The sequence below is a fragment of the Bubalus kerabau genome, chromosome 15 (genome assembly GCF_029407905.1).
Source record: "Bubalus kerabau isolate K-KA32 ecotype Philippines breed swamp buffalo chromosome 15, PCC_UOA_SB_1v2, whole genome shotgun sequence".
NCBI classification, from domain to species: Eukaryota; Metazoa; Chordata; class Mammalia; order Artiodactyla; family Bovidae; genus Bubalus; species Bubalus kerabau.
In genome coordinates this window covers 52818153-52834151 of record NC_073638.1, presented here as the reverse complement: position 1 = coordinate 52834151, position 15999 = coordinate 52818153, and the positions used below count along the sequence as shown (strand labels likewise).

The following is a 15999-nucleotide window of genomic DNA, read 5'->3' as shown; positions in this document are numbered from 1 at the left end:
GTCGTTCCTGCCCCTTCAAAGTTGTCTCAGATTTAATTAGCAGAGATGAGGGCGATGGAACTTTAGGCATGGATAGTGGTGTGAACAAAAGGTGGAGGCTGGAAGGCAAGTGTGGGGGCTCACAGGGGCCCTCTCCTCACCAGTATTCACAGAAATATGAGGTGCAGCCCACAGACCAGCAAGCTCTGAGGGCTGTAGAAACCCTGGAGCTGGAGTCCTAGAGTCTCGGTGTTATAGGCAGTTAGGATAATAGAGTGTTAGGATCTTGGGCTCCGACATTCTCAGGGCTCCAGGCTCTCACATTCATAGGCTGTAAAAAGCACAGATTTTTCTAATAAAGGGATTTACATTGGAAACTCTGATTTTCTTAGATCACAAAGCTCTGGGAGTTCTTGGAACCTGGAAGCCACAAAGTGGGTCTCCCTCTATGACTGTGTCTGAACAGGCAGAGAGTTTTCAGAGCATGGGGCTTTGGGTCCCTGTTGCTTAGAATTTCTTGTGCCTTGGCACCCCTCATGGGCTCAGCTCTGAGCAGTCCTGGTGTGTGTGTGTGTGTGTGTGCCCACGTGCATGGGGCACTGGGGTCAGTGACCAACTGCAGCCTGAGGCACCTCTGGAGAAGGGCCAGCCCAGGAATAGCTGGTGAAGGAAAGTTGGGCAGCTCATGCGCTGCAGCTGTCCAGGTGGTGCTGGGTGGGTCTCTGGAAGCCACCCTTGGCCGAGGACCTGCTTGCCTTCATCCACCCAGCCTGCCCAACAGGTCTCAGGAGGAAGCATCCCATGGGACATCCTAGGGTTGGAGTTATAGCAGCTCCTTGCGGTCCTGCAGCCTAGAGGGCAGGAGGCACCTGTGAGGGGAAGAAATGGGGTATGTGGGAGCTTGGGGGATGAGAGAAAGAGTGGGCTCAGTGAGGGGATAGTGCCCAGTGGAGTCTACAGTAGTGATTCTCAGCACTGCACTCTCTCTGCACTGTCCCAGGCTCCTGGGGATAGTGATTTGGGTTGGGGGAGCCTAAGCACCCTGAACCCACCTGCCTATAGTAGCCTGGGGTAGTCTCAGAGGAAGGAGCTCTTTTTCCCACCTCTGCCCAAAGCTGGAAAGGCTGGTGGAACTGTTGAGAAAGCTGGAATCTGGTTTTCTTTTGCTCGTCTTCCTTCCCAGTTTCCATGGGAATCATGGCTCAGGATGATCAGGGTTTGATGGGATGGTGCTGTGGGAGGAGTCAACGTCAGGCAGAGCCATCCCACATGGGTAGGAGTCTGCTGCCAAGAAAGCGAGGTCCCCGCCCCTGGGAGCATGCAAGCAGAGGCTGGACTGCCCGTCTCTGGATTGCCTCAGGGTGACTTCAGAAAGGAGCTTAAGTGGGGAAAGGTGGGCTTTGTATGACTGGCCCAGGGGCCGCCCCTTCTAGACATCCCTGTGCTTTGTTAAGGTGGGGTCACCATCTGCCCCCATCCCCTGCTCCTGCTCCGTGTGCCTGGCCCTGTGCCGGAAACAGACATGGACACAGACACGTGGAGCTGAATTAGACCCCAGTCTCTTTCGGGTCTGGTGGGAGAGGCACTTAAGGAAACAAATACAGATGGGCAAGTCCTTCAAAAGTGGCAGATCAGGTTGGGTGGAAGTTTCTACCACTGATTCCTGCAGTCCACAGATGTCTTTTTGAGCAATTCCTCTGGGTCAAGCCTTGTTCTAGGTGTGGAGCCACAGCAATGAGCAAAACAGAAAGCGAGCCCTGTCCCCTGGAGCTGCCCCATAGTGCCTGGCAAAAGTACAGAGGTGCTGGTTGGAGGAGTGGTGAGTGGTGAGGGGTGTGGCCAGGAGACAGTGTGGGTGGAGAATGAGAGGATGGTTTGGAGGCGGGGTTAAGGAGGATGAAGGCCAGCACCAGAACTCCAACTTTATCCAATGGGGCAGTGGGGAGCTATGTGGCTGTGGGTGAGGAAGAGTCAGACTCGAGGGACGAAAAGATCACTCCAGCAGATATGGACATCGGTGAGAAGATGACACAGTGGTCCCCAAAGGAGGCACTAGGGCAGCTGTGCCCATTAGTATTCCATGTGCCAGAGCCATGTGAGATGTGTAAAGGGATGAGTCTGTATATAGGAGTGTGTGTGTGTGTGTGTGTGTGTGTGTGTGTGTAGGAGTGATGGCAGTGTGTATGCGTATCTATAAAAAGATAGTAAATTGTATAGATGATTGTGTGTCTCCTGGGACAGCTTTGTGTGGCAGAAGACTCTTGGGGTTTGTAGAAAATAGGGGGTAGATACCAAGGTGTGCCAAGGCCCAAGTCCCCTGGACCTCAGCCCATATGTGAGTTGGCAGGTCCTGGACTAGTCTAGACTAGAATCCTCCGGGCTCCCTTCCCCCTCTAAGGTCATGGAGCTGGCCATCTGCTGCAGAGAAGACAAATGTGTATGCAAGTAACATGAGGATGGATGAGACCTGTGGTTGACCACCCCCCAACCCCTTGTCCCTTGATCCTGAGTTCACTCAGCCTGTGTTCTTTCCCACTCAGAGCTGCTGTGGGGGCTCTGGGAGCTGGCCCTGCCCACTCTGAACCCGGCCCTGCCCACTCTGAACCCAGATCCACATTGTCCCCAGCACCTGCCTGTGGCCAGATCCTTTCTCTGTAGGGGTCACCCCCACATCTGGGGCCAGTGCCTGTGGACACTCACAGCTGACCTCAGCTAGTAGACATGAGCAGCACCTCTGTTAACTGTGAATTTGAGTACACACAGACTCACACATTTGCACATACATTTATACATGAATGCATCTATGGGCCATATATGGACACTTGTGCACACATACAACTGTACATATATACTTCATGTGTTCATACACAATCATACCTGTGCACACATACCTGTCTGCACACACATATATGCATATTTCTGTAGACACACATCTCTGTACACATACACAAGTTGGGCTCTACCATGGAAGCACTGCACATCCTTACAGATACAAAGTTACAAACCTGTACTCTGTCTCTTCTGCCCTCACCCACATCATGCTCAAAGCGTGTGTGCAGGCACGCATTGTGTGCACACACCAGGGCTAACCAAGGGTGGCTCACCAGGGTATGCCCTCTCTGGACTGAAGCACTGAGGGCAGGCTCTAGCTGGATGCACAACCAGCAGGGATGTCTGCTCCTCCAAGATGCCTCTCGGATTGTCCCCTGGCAGGGCCCCTGGGCTGGTGGAGCTCCCTTTGAGTCCATGGGCTCCACCTCCAGTCATAGAGAGACTGAGCCTCGCACACTGCCTCCTGAGAAGCCCCCATGTTGGGATGTGGCCCTCGCTCACAGTCCTTGGGCCTAGCATGACCAGGCAGGCTTGCCTGCCCCAGAGAGCTGCCATCTGCTGGCTAGGCCTCCCTGAACACTGCCTTTCTCCACCTGAATGCCCGAGTCCTCAGAACCAGGCCGAACTTCACAGGGCCAGAGTCCTGCCTGAGGTCACCCAGCACTTTGGACAGGGCTCAGCTTGAACCTGGGGCTTCCAGGAGTCTGACCACACTCAGCAACCAGAGGATAGATGCATGTCAGGTGCACAGATGGGCTCCTGGGAGCCGGACACATGGTCATAGGGGATGGGAGCAGATTTGGGGTCTATTGAGGGTCTGCTGGCATCACACCCTGAAATGGAGAGATGGCAAGTAGGAAAGTCTGCTCTTCAGACCCGGGGGAGGAAGTGCTTTGTAAGTGCCGTGTCCAGAGAGGGGTCATTATTAGGAACAGAGACGGGCTGGTTCTTGGACAGGGCCCGAGGTTGAGAGGCCCAGTACTTAGACTGACAGGCTCTCAGCTGAGAAACCTTGTCCTAAAATGCCCAGTCTGAAGTAGATGGGCCCCTGGATAGCTTAGTGTGACCTGTACGGTGGAGAGATGAAAAGAGATGGCTGCGGGTCTGGGTTAGGCACCCCTAAAACTGAGCTTCCTCATGGCAGAGGTGGGCACAGGGCTCAGGGCCTGGGAGTACAGGACCCTGACTGCATTCTTGGGGACAACAGGAGAGCTGGGAAAATTAGATTTTCTCTCATGCCATTCCTTAAGAGACAGCATGAATATAAAGCACAGATTGGAGCCAGATGGCCTAGGTTTGACTTTTGGCTCTGCTACTTATTAACTCTGTGATTGTGGGCAAATTACTTAGTCTCTCTGTGCCTCAGTTTTCCTTATCTGTTAAATATGACTAATAATGGGTCCTGCCTTCTAGTACTGTTGAGAAGACAAACTATGAGGCTCAGAGTGAGTGCTCAGCAAATCTTAAAGCCCAAGAGATGGTGGCTGTGCCAGGCCAGGGTTGGCCCTTGACTCTGGAGTCTGAGATCCTCTCCTGAAGAACAAATAGCTCTGGCCTGCGGCTGTAACAGATGTCTCCTGGATACCTTGTCCTACCTGCACTGTCTGGAGCCCAGGATTGAGTTGATAATAGATGCTCAGGATTTACCAAGAGATTTGTGTACTGGTTTCAGACTCAGTCCTTATAATAGTCCTTACATTGGTTACCCTCTTAACAGAGTAAGAAGCTGAGGCCAAAAAAAGAGAATGGAGGCCTTCCCTTTTTGGTCAGAACCTTTGCACGTCTTAGCCCATGTAATATTTTCTACAGCATTAATAAGTAGGACAAGTTGCCCCCAGTCTGAAGATGCAGTAACAAACACTGACTTGGCTTGGATTACTTGGTGACAAAGGAGTTTCGCATCCCTCCCTGTGCCCCTAGACATGACTCCTAGTAAAGATGCAAGAAGGGGGACCCAGAGGACTAAGGTGGCATCCAGGGAAGGCCTACTGGAGGAGGTGGCATCTGACTGGCCCCTGAAAGTTAAGCAGGCCCAGAGGGCATTGGGGTTGGGGTGGTTGAGTGAAGGCCCGAAAGTGAGAATGAGTCAGTCACCCAGCTGAATAGAGAAGGCAGTATAAATTTAAGGAATGGTGGTGAGAGGGTCAAAGCCGAAACAAGTTGGCTCTAAGTTATAGAGGGTCTGCCATGTCAGACTGAGGGTTTGGGCTTTACTGTGCTGCCAGCAGGGAGTCATTGAAGGTGTGTGAGCAGGGGAAGAGGCATGTCCACAGCTGGACCACAGAAATAGAGGTGGGAGAACTCTTGGCTCCCCCTGAGCTGGTGGCACAGCCGGGGCTCTGCCCAGCCTGTGTGCCTGGTGCCTGGACTGTGTCCAGGACCAGGTTCAGTGACTCAACCTTGAAGAAATCACTCCCCAGGGAGAAAGGACCCAGATGAATCAGCCCAGTAAGGTGGGGAGCTGGCAAGCTGGGGGTTCACTGAGTCACCCTCCAAGAGGGGCCAGGGTGGGTGGGGGATAAGGGGAGAGTTGCAGAAAGAGGGGACTGCAGTGCAGTGGGAAGGATTCAGGTCAGACCACAGCGAGGGCTGTCAGGGGACTCTGGCTGCCTTCCCACCATTGTGGGGTTGATTCTCCTGGCAGTCTTGTGAAAGAGATGGGAAAACTGAAGCCCAGAAACCAACTGGGGAGGGGATCTGACCAAGGTCATGCAGTAAGCAGCTGGCTGGCAAAGGCGAAGAGAGACCCAAGAGCACCCTCCAGTCCAGACACGTCCCACCGCCTCAGCCGTCCTCGTGCCAAGAGGAGGCTAGGAATGGGGTGGGTCCAGGCAGGGAGTTGGCCCAGGTGACCCCTTCCCCCTCGAAACCGCCCCACACCCCGCGCAGATGGCAAATCGGGCCGGGCAGCGCCGCCGCGATGGGACAGCAGAGGGCGCAGGAGCGTCACGGCTGCCGCAGGCGCCTGAGCAGAGGCCGCTCTGCGGAGAACTGCGCTCCGAGCTCGCAAGTCCCACCGCGGAACCGTGGACTGTGTGGCCCTGGGGCCTGCATCCTCTCCGGCTTGCGGGGACGCCCACGCAGACCTACCTGACCAGTGCTGGGGGCCCAGTGCCCCTACCCTCGATTCAGGAACGATGCGCCTCTGTGCGCTCGCGTGTCGGTGCGCACGTGTCTCCCTCCCAGATTTGCTACTGTTCTCAGAGCCTGTCCGACTCTGAGCGACCTCTAAAATTTTCCCTCATTCCACTCTTTTTCCTGGAAGAAGAGCAAGCCCAGGATTCCGTGTGTCGTGCCAGTGGTCCCTTCACTTCTATCTCCCCTTGCGGACCGCCCTCCACTCCCTCACTGCACTGGTCTCTCTGCCTTGGGGCTGTGGCCCGGCTCCAGGACTTTATAAGTAAGTGGTGGGGGAGAGGATGTGATCATACAGGAGAGGGCCTCAGAGAGGCGACCCCTGAGAGGTAGTGAAAGGAGTGGCGGAGGAGCAGGAGAAGGGAGCGAAGGCGGTAAGCCGGCTACCTGGAGGGGGATCCCAGTAGCGGACCAGCTGGAAGAATCTTGAGAGCGGAGAGATAAGGGAAGTGACAGCTGGTGGGGGGCTCTGATGGGGGTCCAAAGATCGGACAAACTGAGAGGTGCTGTCCACGGATGCGCGGATGTGGGCGGGGCCAGGGCGGTCGAGGGGCGGGGACGTGGGCGGGGCGGGGCGGGGCCCGGCGGTCGAGGGGCGGGAAGTGGGCGGTTCGGGGCGGGGCCGGGGCGGACACTAGCGCGGACCCGGCGAAGCTGTCGCGGACGCGCCGACCGAGCGCAGCGGCCGGGCCGGCGGGCGGGCGGGCGGCTGCGAGCATGGTCCTGGTGCTGCACCACATCCTCATCGCTGTTGTCCAATTCTTCAGGCGGGGCCAGCAGGTCTTCCTCAAGCCGGACGAGCCGCCGCCGCCGCCGCCGCAGCCATGCGCCGACAGCCTGCAGGTAGGGAGCGGGGGCCCGCTCTGGGCACGAGGGGAACCGGGTGCTGGGTGAGCGCCCGGCCGGGTCCTCCGCTGAGCGTGCTGTCGCCGGCCCCATGGTCCACCCTGCTCCTCAACCCTCCTAGGGTGATGAAACCCCCACCCCCCCACCCCCCCCGCCCCCTCCGCCCCAGTTGTGAGTCCCACTTCTGTGCTGGGACTGCAGCCCATACCCAGAGACCTTGAATGCCCAGCTCACAGTTCAAAACCTCATGCCAGACTCTGAACTTGTTTCAGATCTGGGACTCCACCCCAAGCACTGAACTCCCAATCCACAGTGGGACCCCCTGGCACACCCAAGAATTCTGCTGGAGCCTGGAACCCTCTGACTCCCATAATAGTAGAGGACCCTTGCCCATACCTCTAGACCCACAGTACATTTTCAGATTCCATATACACCCAGAACACCTGAATCCCAACTCTCAGCCAGGACCCCACCTCAGAGCTGGAACCTCACCTCATGCCCCTGGGCCCCTACTCCACAGCCTTATCTATGCCCCTATCCAGGTTCCCACTCAAACATATGGACTCAGTCCTCACACAGGACCCCACCCCTGAGTCTAAATGCCCTTTCCATCTCGGTTTCTCTCTCCTTCTCTGCAGGATCCCCCTCCCACTCTGTTCCTGCTTTCCCTCCTCCCTCCTGTGTAAGAGATCTTAGTCTTTTCTGGCTTGTCTCACCCTCTCCTCTTGTTTCTCTCTGGGTATGTTGGCTCCAATTTATTCTCTGGTTTTTTTTCTGGCTTCTCTGAGTCTTTCTGGGCATCCTGTCTCTCTCTGCCCCTCTGTTTCTCTCCTGTTTGGTCTCTCTTGCCCATGTGCCCACCTCTCTCGGTATGCCCATCACTCCTCCAATTTCTCCAGGTTTCTATCTTTGTTCTAGGGCCTTTCCATGTGGTCATCCTTCCCCTTATGTCAGCCTCTGATTTTGGGTGGTGAGGGGACTGGCTCAGAATGCCAGGCCAGTGTCCCCGGAGCCTCCACCCCTACCCATGTTGTCGTGGTGTGGGTGCTGGTAGAAGGGGCTAAACATGGAGCACACAGCCCTTGGGCGGTGCCCAGGGATTTAAGGCGGGTGGGGATCGTGCAGTAGGGCACTGGGGTTCACATGAGGAACGATGAGTATATGGCATTGCATGGCACGTGCAGCTGGGGAGGCTGAGTTGTGAGTGTGGAGTGGTAGCCGTTCATATGACTGTTGCGTGTGTGGGGAACTTATGTGTACATGGTACCTGTCTGTCTTCATGGGGTGGAGTAGTTGTAGGGGCTTACACAGGGGACTGTGTGTACATATATGTTATAAACTGGTGTATGTAACCAGGAAAAGCCACTGCTGGGCCCCAGTGAAAGGTTTTACTGGATGTCTTACTTGAAGGGGGTGGGGAGAGGGTCACTGAATGTGTGAGTGTGTTTGCAGCCAAGGTGACTGGCTTCGAGTCACCAAGTTACATCCTGGAGTTGGTCAGGAAATACATGGGGACATATGTGTTGGTGTTTGAGTGTCATATGTCTATGTGATGGCTGTTGGTACAACTCTGGGTAGGAAAGAGTGCAGTGGCCAGGGCCCAGGGGTCCAAGGCAAAGACTTGTTGACTAAGTGTATGTGTGTATGTGCACACACAAGTGTATGTGGGGAGGAGGCAGTGTGCAGGCCCTACTGTCTGTGCTAAGGAGCTGTGTGTGCCCATAAATATGTGATATTTTGATGTGACATTAGGTATGCACATTATTTATGCAGGGTGTGTCTGTGTCTGGTGGTGTGTGTGTATTGAATTTAATTGGATGTGTGTGTGCTTGGAGAGGTGAGTATAGGGTATGAGAGGTGCGTGTGGGAGGTTGAGTGTGTGTGGTGTGAAGCGTGGGTGTGTGAGCTGGATGACTTTTCCGTGTGATGTGGATTATGTGATCTTTTCTCCCTGTGAGCTGTTTATGTATGAAGGGTGTCCAGGGAGCAAGGGTATGTGTGGGGGTGAGGCAGTGCGGAGGCCTGTGGAAGGTGCTGCAGGGGGTGAGGGAGTGTGTGTATAAGGTGTTTGGGGTGAAGAACGAGGTGTGTGATGTTCAAGTGTGCAGAATACAGCAGGTGTCCCCAAAATGTGTGTCTGTGTGAGGAGGGCTTGACTGCCATCCTGTCCTTGCTTTCCTCCCAGTTAGGTCCCCAGAGATGCCCAAGCCAGGCTGCCTCTACCCTTTGCCCTTCATCCTCCTCGCTTTCACCAGGGCCTTTGTCTTGGGTTTCCGGTCGAGCAGGCGCTGGACAGGCGGGCGGCGGGTGATGTCGAGGGCCGGGAACCTTTGTTCTTTTCCTCTTAGCCTGTCTCGTGTTTGGGGCCGGGGTTGGAAGGGGTGGAGAGAGGATGCACGTGTCTCGGGGTCACTGTGCTTTGCTACCAGCTCACAGTCTTCTGCCGAGGGTGGGGGTTCAGGCACAAGTACTGAGGCCTGGGTGGTATCCCCGTGGCACCTTCTTGACACAAGAGCAGCTGGGACTGGGCTTGGAGTTTGACGGGTTTGCCAACCATGAGGTCTTAGTCCCGAGCGTGGCCCAGTGCCCTTCCTGCTCACGTCATCTCCAGGGTGCTGAGCAGCCCTGTTCCCTCTTCTGTAGGCTGGCTGGTCCTCTTCCCTTCTCTGTGTGGTGCCCGGAGAGGGTTCCTGGGCTGGGAGACAACCAGGAAGACCTCAACCAATCTCCACTCATATTGACCCCACATCTGATGGGGGGATAGTTTCTGTCTGCCCAGGGCTTTATTCTAAAAAAGGAGGCCTGATCACACCTTTTGGGACCTTCTCGTTTGATGGACCCAGTAGAAGGATCCAGGTCATACTCTCCAGAGAAAGCTATGGGGAGACCGTAGTGGGCAGCTTTCCAAAAGGGACTCGAGAGCACGAAAAGACAGGACTCCTGATGGTTGGGAGCCACAGAGACCATCAGAATCAGTCAGGGGAAGGGGCTCAGGGCCACTGCCTTAGCACCACATTCCAGAAGGTTCTCTGAAGTGAGTGAGGTTGAGCTGAGCCCTGGAGGGGATGTAGAGAAATATAGCCTAAGGCTGAGGAAGATTCTGGCCCAGTTGGAAGAAAGGGATCTTGAAGGCTGTTGAACATTCCCAGGCAATACTGTCTGACTTCAGGTGGCCATCTCTGGGCCTCCTCCCTTCTCAAGTTTTCACGTCTGGCCCATTCCGATTGTCTTTGGCCAGAATCATCATTGTCATTATCTTCATTGTCAGCTTTAGGCAGCTCTTTCCAGATCCCAAGCTCCTTTCACAAGTGTCTCCTTTAACAGATGAGCTCATTCCATTGTATCTGAAAGCATTTACTGAGCACCTGCTAGGCCACAGGCAGGCACAGTGTTAAGTGCTGGGGGTATAGCAGTGACCAAACAGGCCTCGTGGGGCTCCCACTTTCTGTGTCTAAGGAACCCTGTCTTTGTGGCCCATCCACACTGTCAGCCCCTCCAACCCTGGGCAGACGGTCCTCTGTCTGTGTTTTCCCGCAGCCTGATGTGCACTTGATGTGCTGCAGGCAGGCATCCCATGGTGTAGGGGTCTGGCTCCCACTAGAACCTGAGCTCTTCAGAGGCTGGGCAGGGTCTGCCCATCCCATGTGTCCTGACCTGGGCTTAGCATAGTCCAGATGCTCATACTGGTTATCAGAGGTCCCAACCCCCTGTAGGGTTGGCAGCCCTGCTGCCATCTAGGGAAACTGAGGCCTAGAGTGGGGAGGTCTTTAGGGAGCCTCCTCTTAAGACCCTCCTTTGCCCAGTGTTGCCAGAGACCAAGAGAGGTCAGGTGACTTGTGAAGGTTTCACAGCAAGGTGGCGGGGCTGGTCCTAGAATACAGCTCTCTGGCTGCCAGGCTGGGCTCTGGCCCCAGCACCATGCTGCTCCCTGGCTGGCCTCCGGGCTGCCTGTGGCGGCTAAATGATTATTAATGACCCCCCTGGCAAGGAGACAGGAAACGTTTCCCGACCACAGCTGGGCACCTGCTCCCTGCCAGCCCCAGCCATCCATACCCGCCCTGGCCATGGGTCAGCATTGATGTTATCACTATGCCACCTTGGCCTTCTGTCTGTCTTCTGCCCATCTGACTCCCACCTCCCTTTCCTCTAAAGGATAAAGGACAAGACGGAACAGAGCTTTCTCTTTTACATCTCTGTCTCCAATTTGCCTCATCTCCACCTTCTCCCTTGCCCCAAACCAGCCGGAAGTATCCTCTCCTCCAGGAAGTCTTCCCTGAATGCACCACCATCCCCTTCTTCCAGTGGCCTTGTCCTGGGCTCTGGTCACTGAATCTCCCTCATTGCAGACTCTGGTCTCACTCTGATGGTTTGCTCTGATGGTCCTAAGGCTGGGCTGGTGACTTCCTGTGTGGCCTGTCCTCAATTGCTGTCTAAGGACTGACACGTGGAGTATTGTCCCAGATGCTTCCTCCAGGAAGTCCACAGCCCAGCCCAGGGACTCTCACTTCCTCTGACTATCCCAGTGCTCCCTGTCCGTGCCACAGCTTTGTACTGCCAGGCCTTTATGAGCACCTACTATGTGCCCAACAGAGATGGTAGGCAGAGAGAACACAGTGCAGACCTTAAACTTCAGCCACACATTGCCCCAGGTCTGAGCAACAAGGCATCTGCCTCTTGGCAGGTGGACAGACCAGGTACCAGGGCCAATGGTGGTCAGGTGATGGGGTGATGGAGGGGCACAAACACAGATGGATGCTGATAGACTGTGTGGGGAGGGCAATGCTGGAGAGAAACTTGGGGGCCATGGTGGGACAGGGCAGGGGCCTCTAATTCAGCCCAAAGTTGCAGGGAAGGCAAGTTGGGGAGCTTCCAGGAGGAAGTATAGCTAAAGCGGGAGCTGAGGGATGAGCCAGGAGAGAGTTCTGGACAGAGAGAAGGAGAGAATCGCGAATGTGAAGGCTTGCTGGTGACAGACAGAGGGAGGGAAGCGTTCTGTGGAGCTGGGTGCTGGACTGCCAGAGCGGCTGAGTGATGGGATGGCTGGGGGGAGGGGTGGTGCCGAAGCGTCAGGAGATGAGGCTGGTGAGGCTGGCAGGGGCCAAATTGTGCAGGACTTTTATGCCATGTCAAGGAATTTGCACTTTCTCCAGAGGGAACTGGGCACTAGGAGAAGAGTTGAAAGCAGAACAGTGACTGCTCAGACCTGGGTGTTCCGAAGCTCCCTGGGCCAGGGGTGTGGAACTCATAGAAGGGGTGAGGTGAGAGGCTGGGGCAGTTCCTTCAGATGTGGGATGATGAAACTGAACAGGGAAAAGCCTGAGTTGGAAGGGAGGGGACAGAGGAGCAGAGGTGGAGGAGGAAGCTGGTCAGCTGTAGAAGAGGAGAGAGCCACCCTGGGGTCTGGGTGGCCAAGTGAGAGAAGACAGGGTTTGAGAGCACATGCCTGGGCCTGGGTCAGGGCCCTCTGTGGAGCAGAAGGTCTCAGGATGGCTTCCCAGGTTAGGAGTTTTGAGGCTAAACAGAGACCAGGAGACCTGGATTCCACTGGGGGTTGCCACATCCTTGTCTGTAGTGTGGGGACTTGGAATCTGCCCTGGGCAAAGAGTATTCAGCATTCAAAAATTAAAACAATCTGTAAAATGTAATATTTAATAAAATTCAAATTCAAAAATATATGAGTACATTCGAAAATGAGTTAAAATGTAAATTTATGAAAATGCTAAGCATACATCCGTGAGGGTTAATATCAACTGTACCTTCACTGCTTCCCACCCTTTTGGATCCGGCTCCCCTGAAGCCTCTGCTCCGGTGTGGCCGGACACCTGCCCCGGGGTGGGGTAAGGGGTGGTCTACGACCTTCTGGCCTCTCGTTCAGGGGACCTCCGCTGGGAGGTGGAGGCACCTCCTCAGAGAGAGGAGGAGGCCTGCTCTCTGGCTGGTGGTTTCCTGTGGCAGGCAGGCAGCAGGCATTTTGCTTTTTCTGTCCCTCACCTTGAGGGACTTGACCCCTTGAACTTCACCCATTTTGGGGAGGGGGGATGGTGAGGCTGTTTCAAGAACCAAGGGTGAGGGGTCGGAGAGAAGAGGTGCCCGCTTTAGGACCCAGTAGGGGTAGGGTGGGAAATTGCGGGGGGAAGTGGGATGGGACAGGGCTGGGGGGTGGGGGGTGGGGGCTGGGAGGCAGGAGATGTAAGCAAAGCTAAAAGAACAGCATTATTCCAACTTGAATATCTGTATTTCCTAATGTAAAACTTGCAGCATTTCTGGAAGACCAGATGTTGAGGTCCCATCTTACAATCTCAGGATTGGGCACTGCTTGGCTCCTACTGTCCGGTGATCTTGCATAGCACCACTTTTTAGGCTGCATTTTCTCACCTGTAAAAAGAGGAAGTCGGGTGAGATGAGCTCTCAGGAGCATCTGGCATTGTCAGCTTGTGGGGTTCCAGCTTTTCATGGCTCTCAGCTCCCAGCCAGGGCTGTGTGGATGCCTGGCTGGGTGGTTCTGACATTCTGTGACTTTAAGATGCTGAGACTCTAGGAGCCGGAGAAGCAGACTTTCTGTGATTCTAAGATTCTAGGATTTGATGATTCAATGATTCTAAATGGGGTTTCTGGGAAGAGCTGCAACCACCTGCCTCGTTAATGTTGATGTTCAGTTATTAAAAACATAGCAAGAAGCAATGGAGACAGCTTGGGGCCAGGGGCGGCCCCCACCCCCAGGGAGGGAGTGGAAGAGGGGCTGGGTTGGCAGTTAGTGGGGAAGGAGACCCTCTCAGTCTGGGTTGCACAGACCGTTTCTCCTACACCAGCAGAACTGGAGCACCTGCACACACGAGATCCACCACCCCCTAAGCTTGCAGGGTAAGGGGTCATTTCCTTCATCCCTCTGTCCCTAATCATTTCAGACTATGGCAGAGGGGAGTGCCCTTTCCTCCCAATCCCTAAAGCCTGTGGGAGAAATGTCCACAGTGGAGGAAGGAGAGGCCTGCTCACCCCCACCCCCTCCTTCCCTGGCAGCCCTGGCCTGAGGGGGAAAACAGGACATGAACACTTCCTGGACATAGGCATGGGAATGCACGAAGCTCTGCCTGTGAGGCTCAAGTACAAAGGGCCTCCGACTGGGGCAGAGGCCAAGCAGCTAGAGGGGCAGTGTGGGCATTGGTTAGGGGCGATTAGCACCCCTTGAGGACAGGCCAAGAAGGGAGGACCCTGGGGGTGGCTGTGAGAAGGACTTAAGGAAGGGAGGTCCCAGGCTAGGGGGCCTGAAGGGCTAATGACTGATGGGGGCTCAGGTCACCAGCCCAGCACAAGGCCAGCTCATTGGTCCAGCAGTTTGTTGCCTCTTGGGTTGTGCACAGTCTTAGCACCCACACCAGAGGTGGGGAAAGAACCTCTAGGTAGGGGAGAAAGATCTCAGCCCTCTAGACAGCCCACCCCGGCCAGGTCCCTCAGAGCTCAGTATCGCTGTCCGAGACCCAGCCTGGTGGGTTCACGGATCCCGTGACAGAGGCTGGGACCCAGACCCATCACACAGCAGGGCCTGAAAGTACAGGCAGGATGTGGGTCAGGGGGAGAGCGCCTTTGTCACCTGCCATCTTTTTCCTCTCACAGGCCAGGAGACAGGGGGGGTGGCGATAATTGCTCACTGTCGTCTACGAGGCTACATGGTCTACCACAGCCTGTCTTGGCCCTGAGGCTAGGGTCCCCAGCAGGGAATCCATGCCCAGCTGCCCGACCCACAGGTGGCCTCCCTGGGGTTCTCCTCCCTTGTCCTCCTGCTGCCGCACCCCTCACTCTCCTCTGCTTCTCCGTGGGCTCTTTCCCCATCCCTATAAGTTTCGGTCTCTGGCCATTTTTGTATGTCAGGCTCTCCATAAGATTGTTAGACTTGGAAGGGCCCTAGGAGATCATCAGGTCCACCCCTTTTATTCCTCAGGTGAGGACGGTAGCTCAGAGAGGGGAGGGTCCTGTCCAAGGTTGCACAGTAGGCTACAGTGGAGCCCAGGTCATGGAGGCACAGTCTTGGCGTCAGGCATCTAGGGTTTCAGGACTGCCTGAGTCATGGCTAACCCGACAGGCTTCTCTCCTCAGGTCTGAGCTGTTCTCCCTTCTTTTCCTTTGCCCGCTTCTCTGCTGCCTGGCTGACCCCTACCTTGGGCAGACACTGCCCATGGGACACAGACCAGAGCCCAGGACTCTATGACTGGGGTGTACATCAATGCACACATGGACACACAGACGCTTGCAACTGTATATAAGTCCCAGGTGCAAACCTCTATTGTGTAGTTAGGAGGCTGTCCTGGACCCTAGTTTCTCTTCCTGTGAGACACTGCACACCTCTTCCAGGAAGCCCCCAGGGACTTCTCTGCAGAGTCCCTTTCCCACCAGTCCCTTTGTGATAACTGAGTTCTGTTGAGCCTAGGCTCCTCCTCTGTGACCCCAAGGGCACGGCTGAGTCTCCCTCTGGCCCTGGAGCCCCTCCTTCAGTGTTCCCTCCTTCTGTCTCCAGGAGGGGCTCGGCTTCCTGTGGCTGGGTGGGGAGAGTCCTGAGGTCCCCAGAGGACAGTGGGACAATGGGGAGGCGGTGACAGATGAGACATTGCGTCTTTCCCAAAGTAGGCTCCACCCTACCCTGACCTCCTGGCCGGTGTCTGGGTCATAGCCCTGGCCTGTGGATCCCTTAGGATTAGGGTCCTGGTCTGACTGTCCCCCTCCCCCACCTCTCAGTGCAGAGGTCACAGCATCAGAGCTGCTGACCCAGCAGCAGCTCTCTAATTGGAAAGCTGTGGAGTCCTGGTCCCCGAGGTGGCAGCAGCATATTAACAGGATGGTGTAGACTCCTGGGGCTTCTGGTAGGGGTGAGCTGGACTGCTCTGAGTAGGAAGGTGATAAACATGAAGTTTGGGGTGGGATTATGGAGGCACTGTGAATGCCTAGCTGAGACTCCCACCCCCAATCCTGTCCACCTTCCCTGTGCTGGAGCTGGGTGACAGGGAACCAGAGGGCATGGGTCAGGAGCCTCTCCAGGGAGTGGTGGAGAACCCGGGTACAGTTAGAATTGAGTGAAACAAGCACCTCTTCTCAGGTCGGGGAGGAGGCTGTCCCAGGGCAACTCAGTGGTGGCGGTGGGTGGACCATCGGAGGCCAGGGTGGAAAAGAAGGCTTAGGCTTGTGGACAAAGGGATAGGCCCTTAGGTCAGACACTTA

The 15999-nt window shown here is 55.5% G+C and overlaps 1 protein-coding gene across 2 annotated transcripts in view; it reads left to right on the top strand.

The window, feature by feature from the left end:
• The first annotated feature begins 6618 nt into the window (after positions 1 to 6618).
• PDE2A (phosphodiesterase 2A) overlaps positions 6619 to 15999 on the top strand; it is a 69308-nt gene continuing 59927 nt past the window's right edge. For both annotated transcript variants that reach the window (XM_055548998.1, XM_055548999.1), the window contains exon 1: positions 6619 to 6789. In XM_055548998.1, coding sequence (XP_055404973.1) covers positions 6664 to 6789 — 126 coding nt within the window. In that variant the 5' untranslated portion in view covers positions 6619 to 6663. The remainder of the gene's footprint in view (positions 6790 to 15999) is intronic.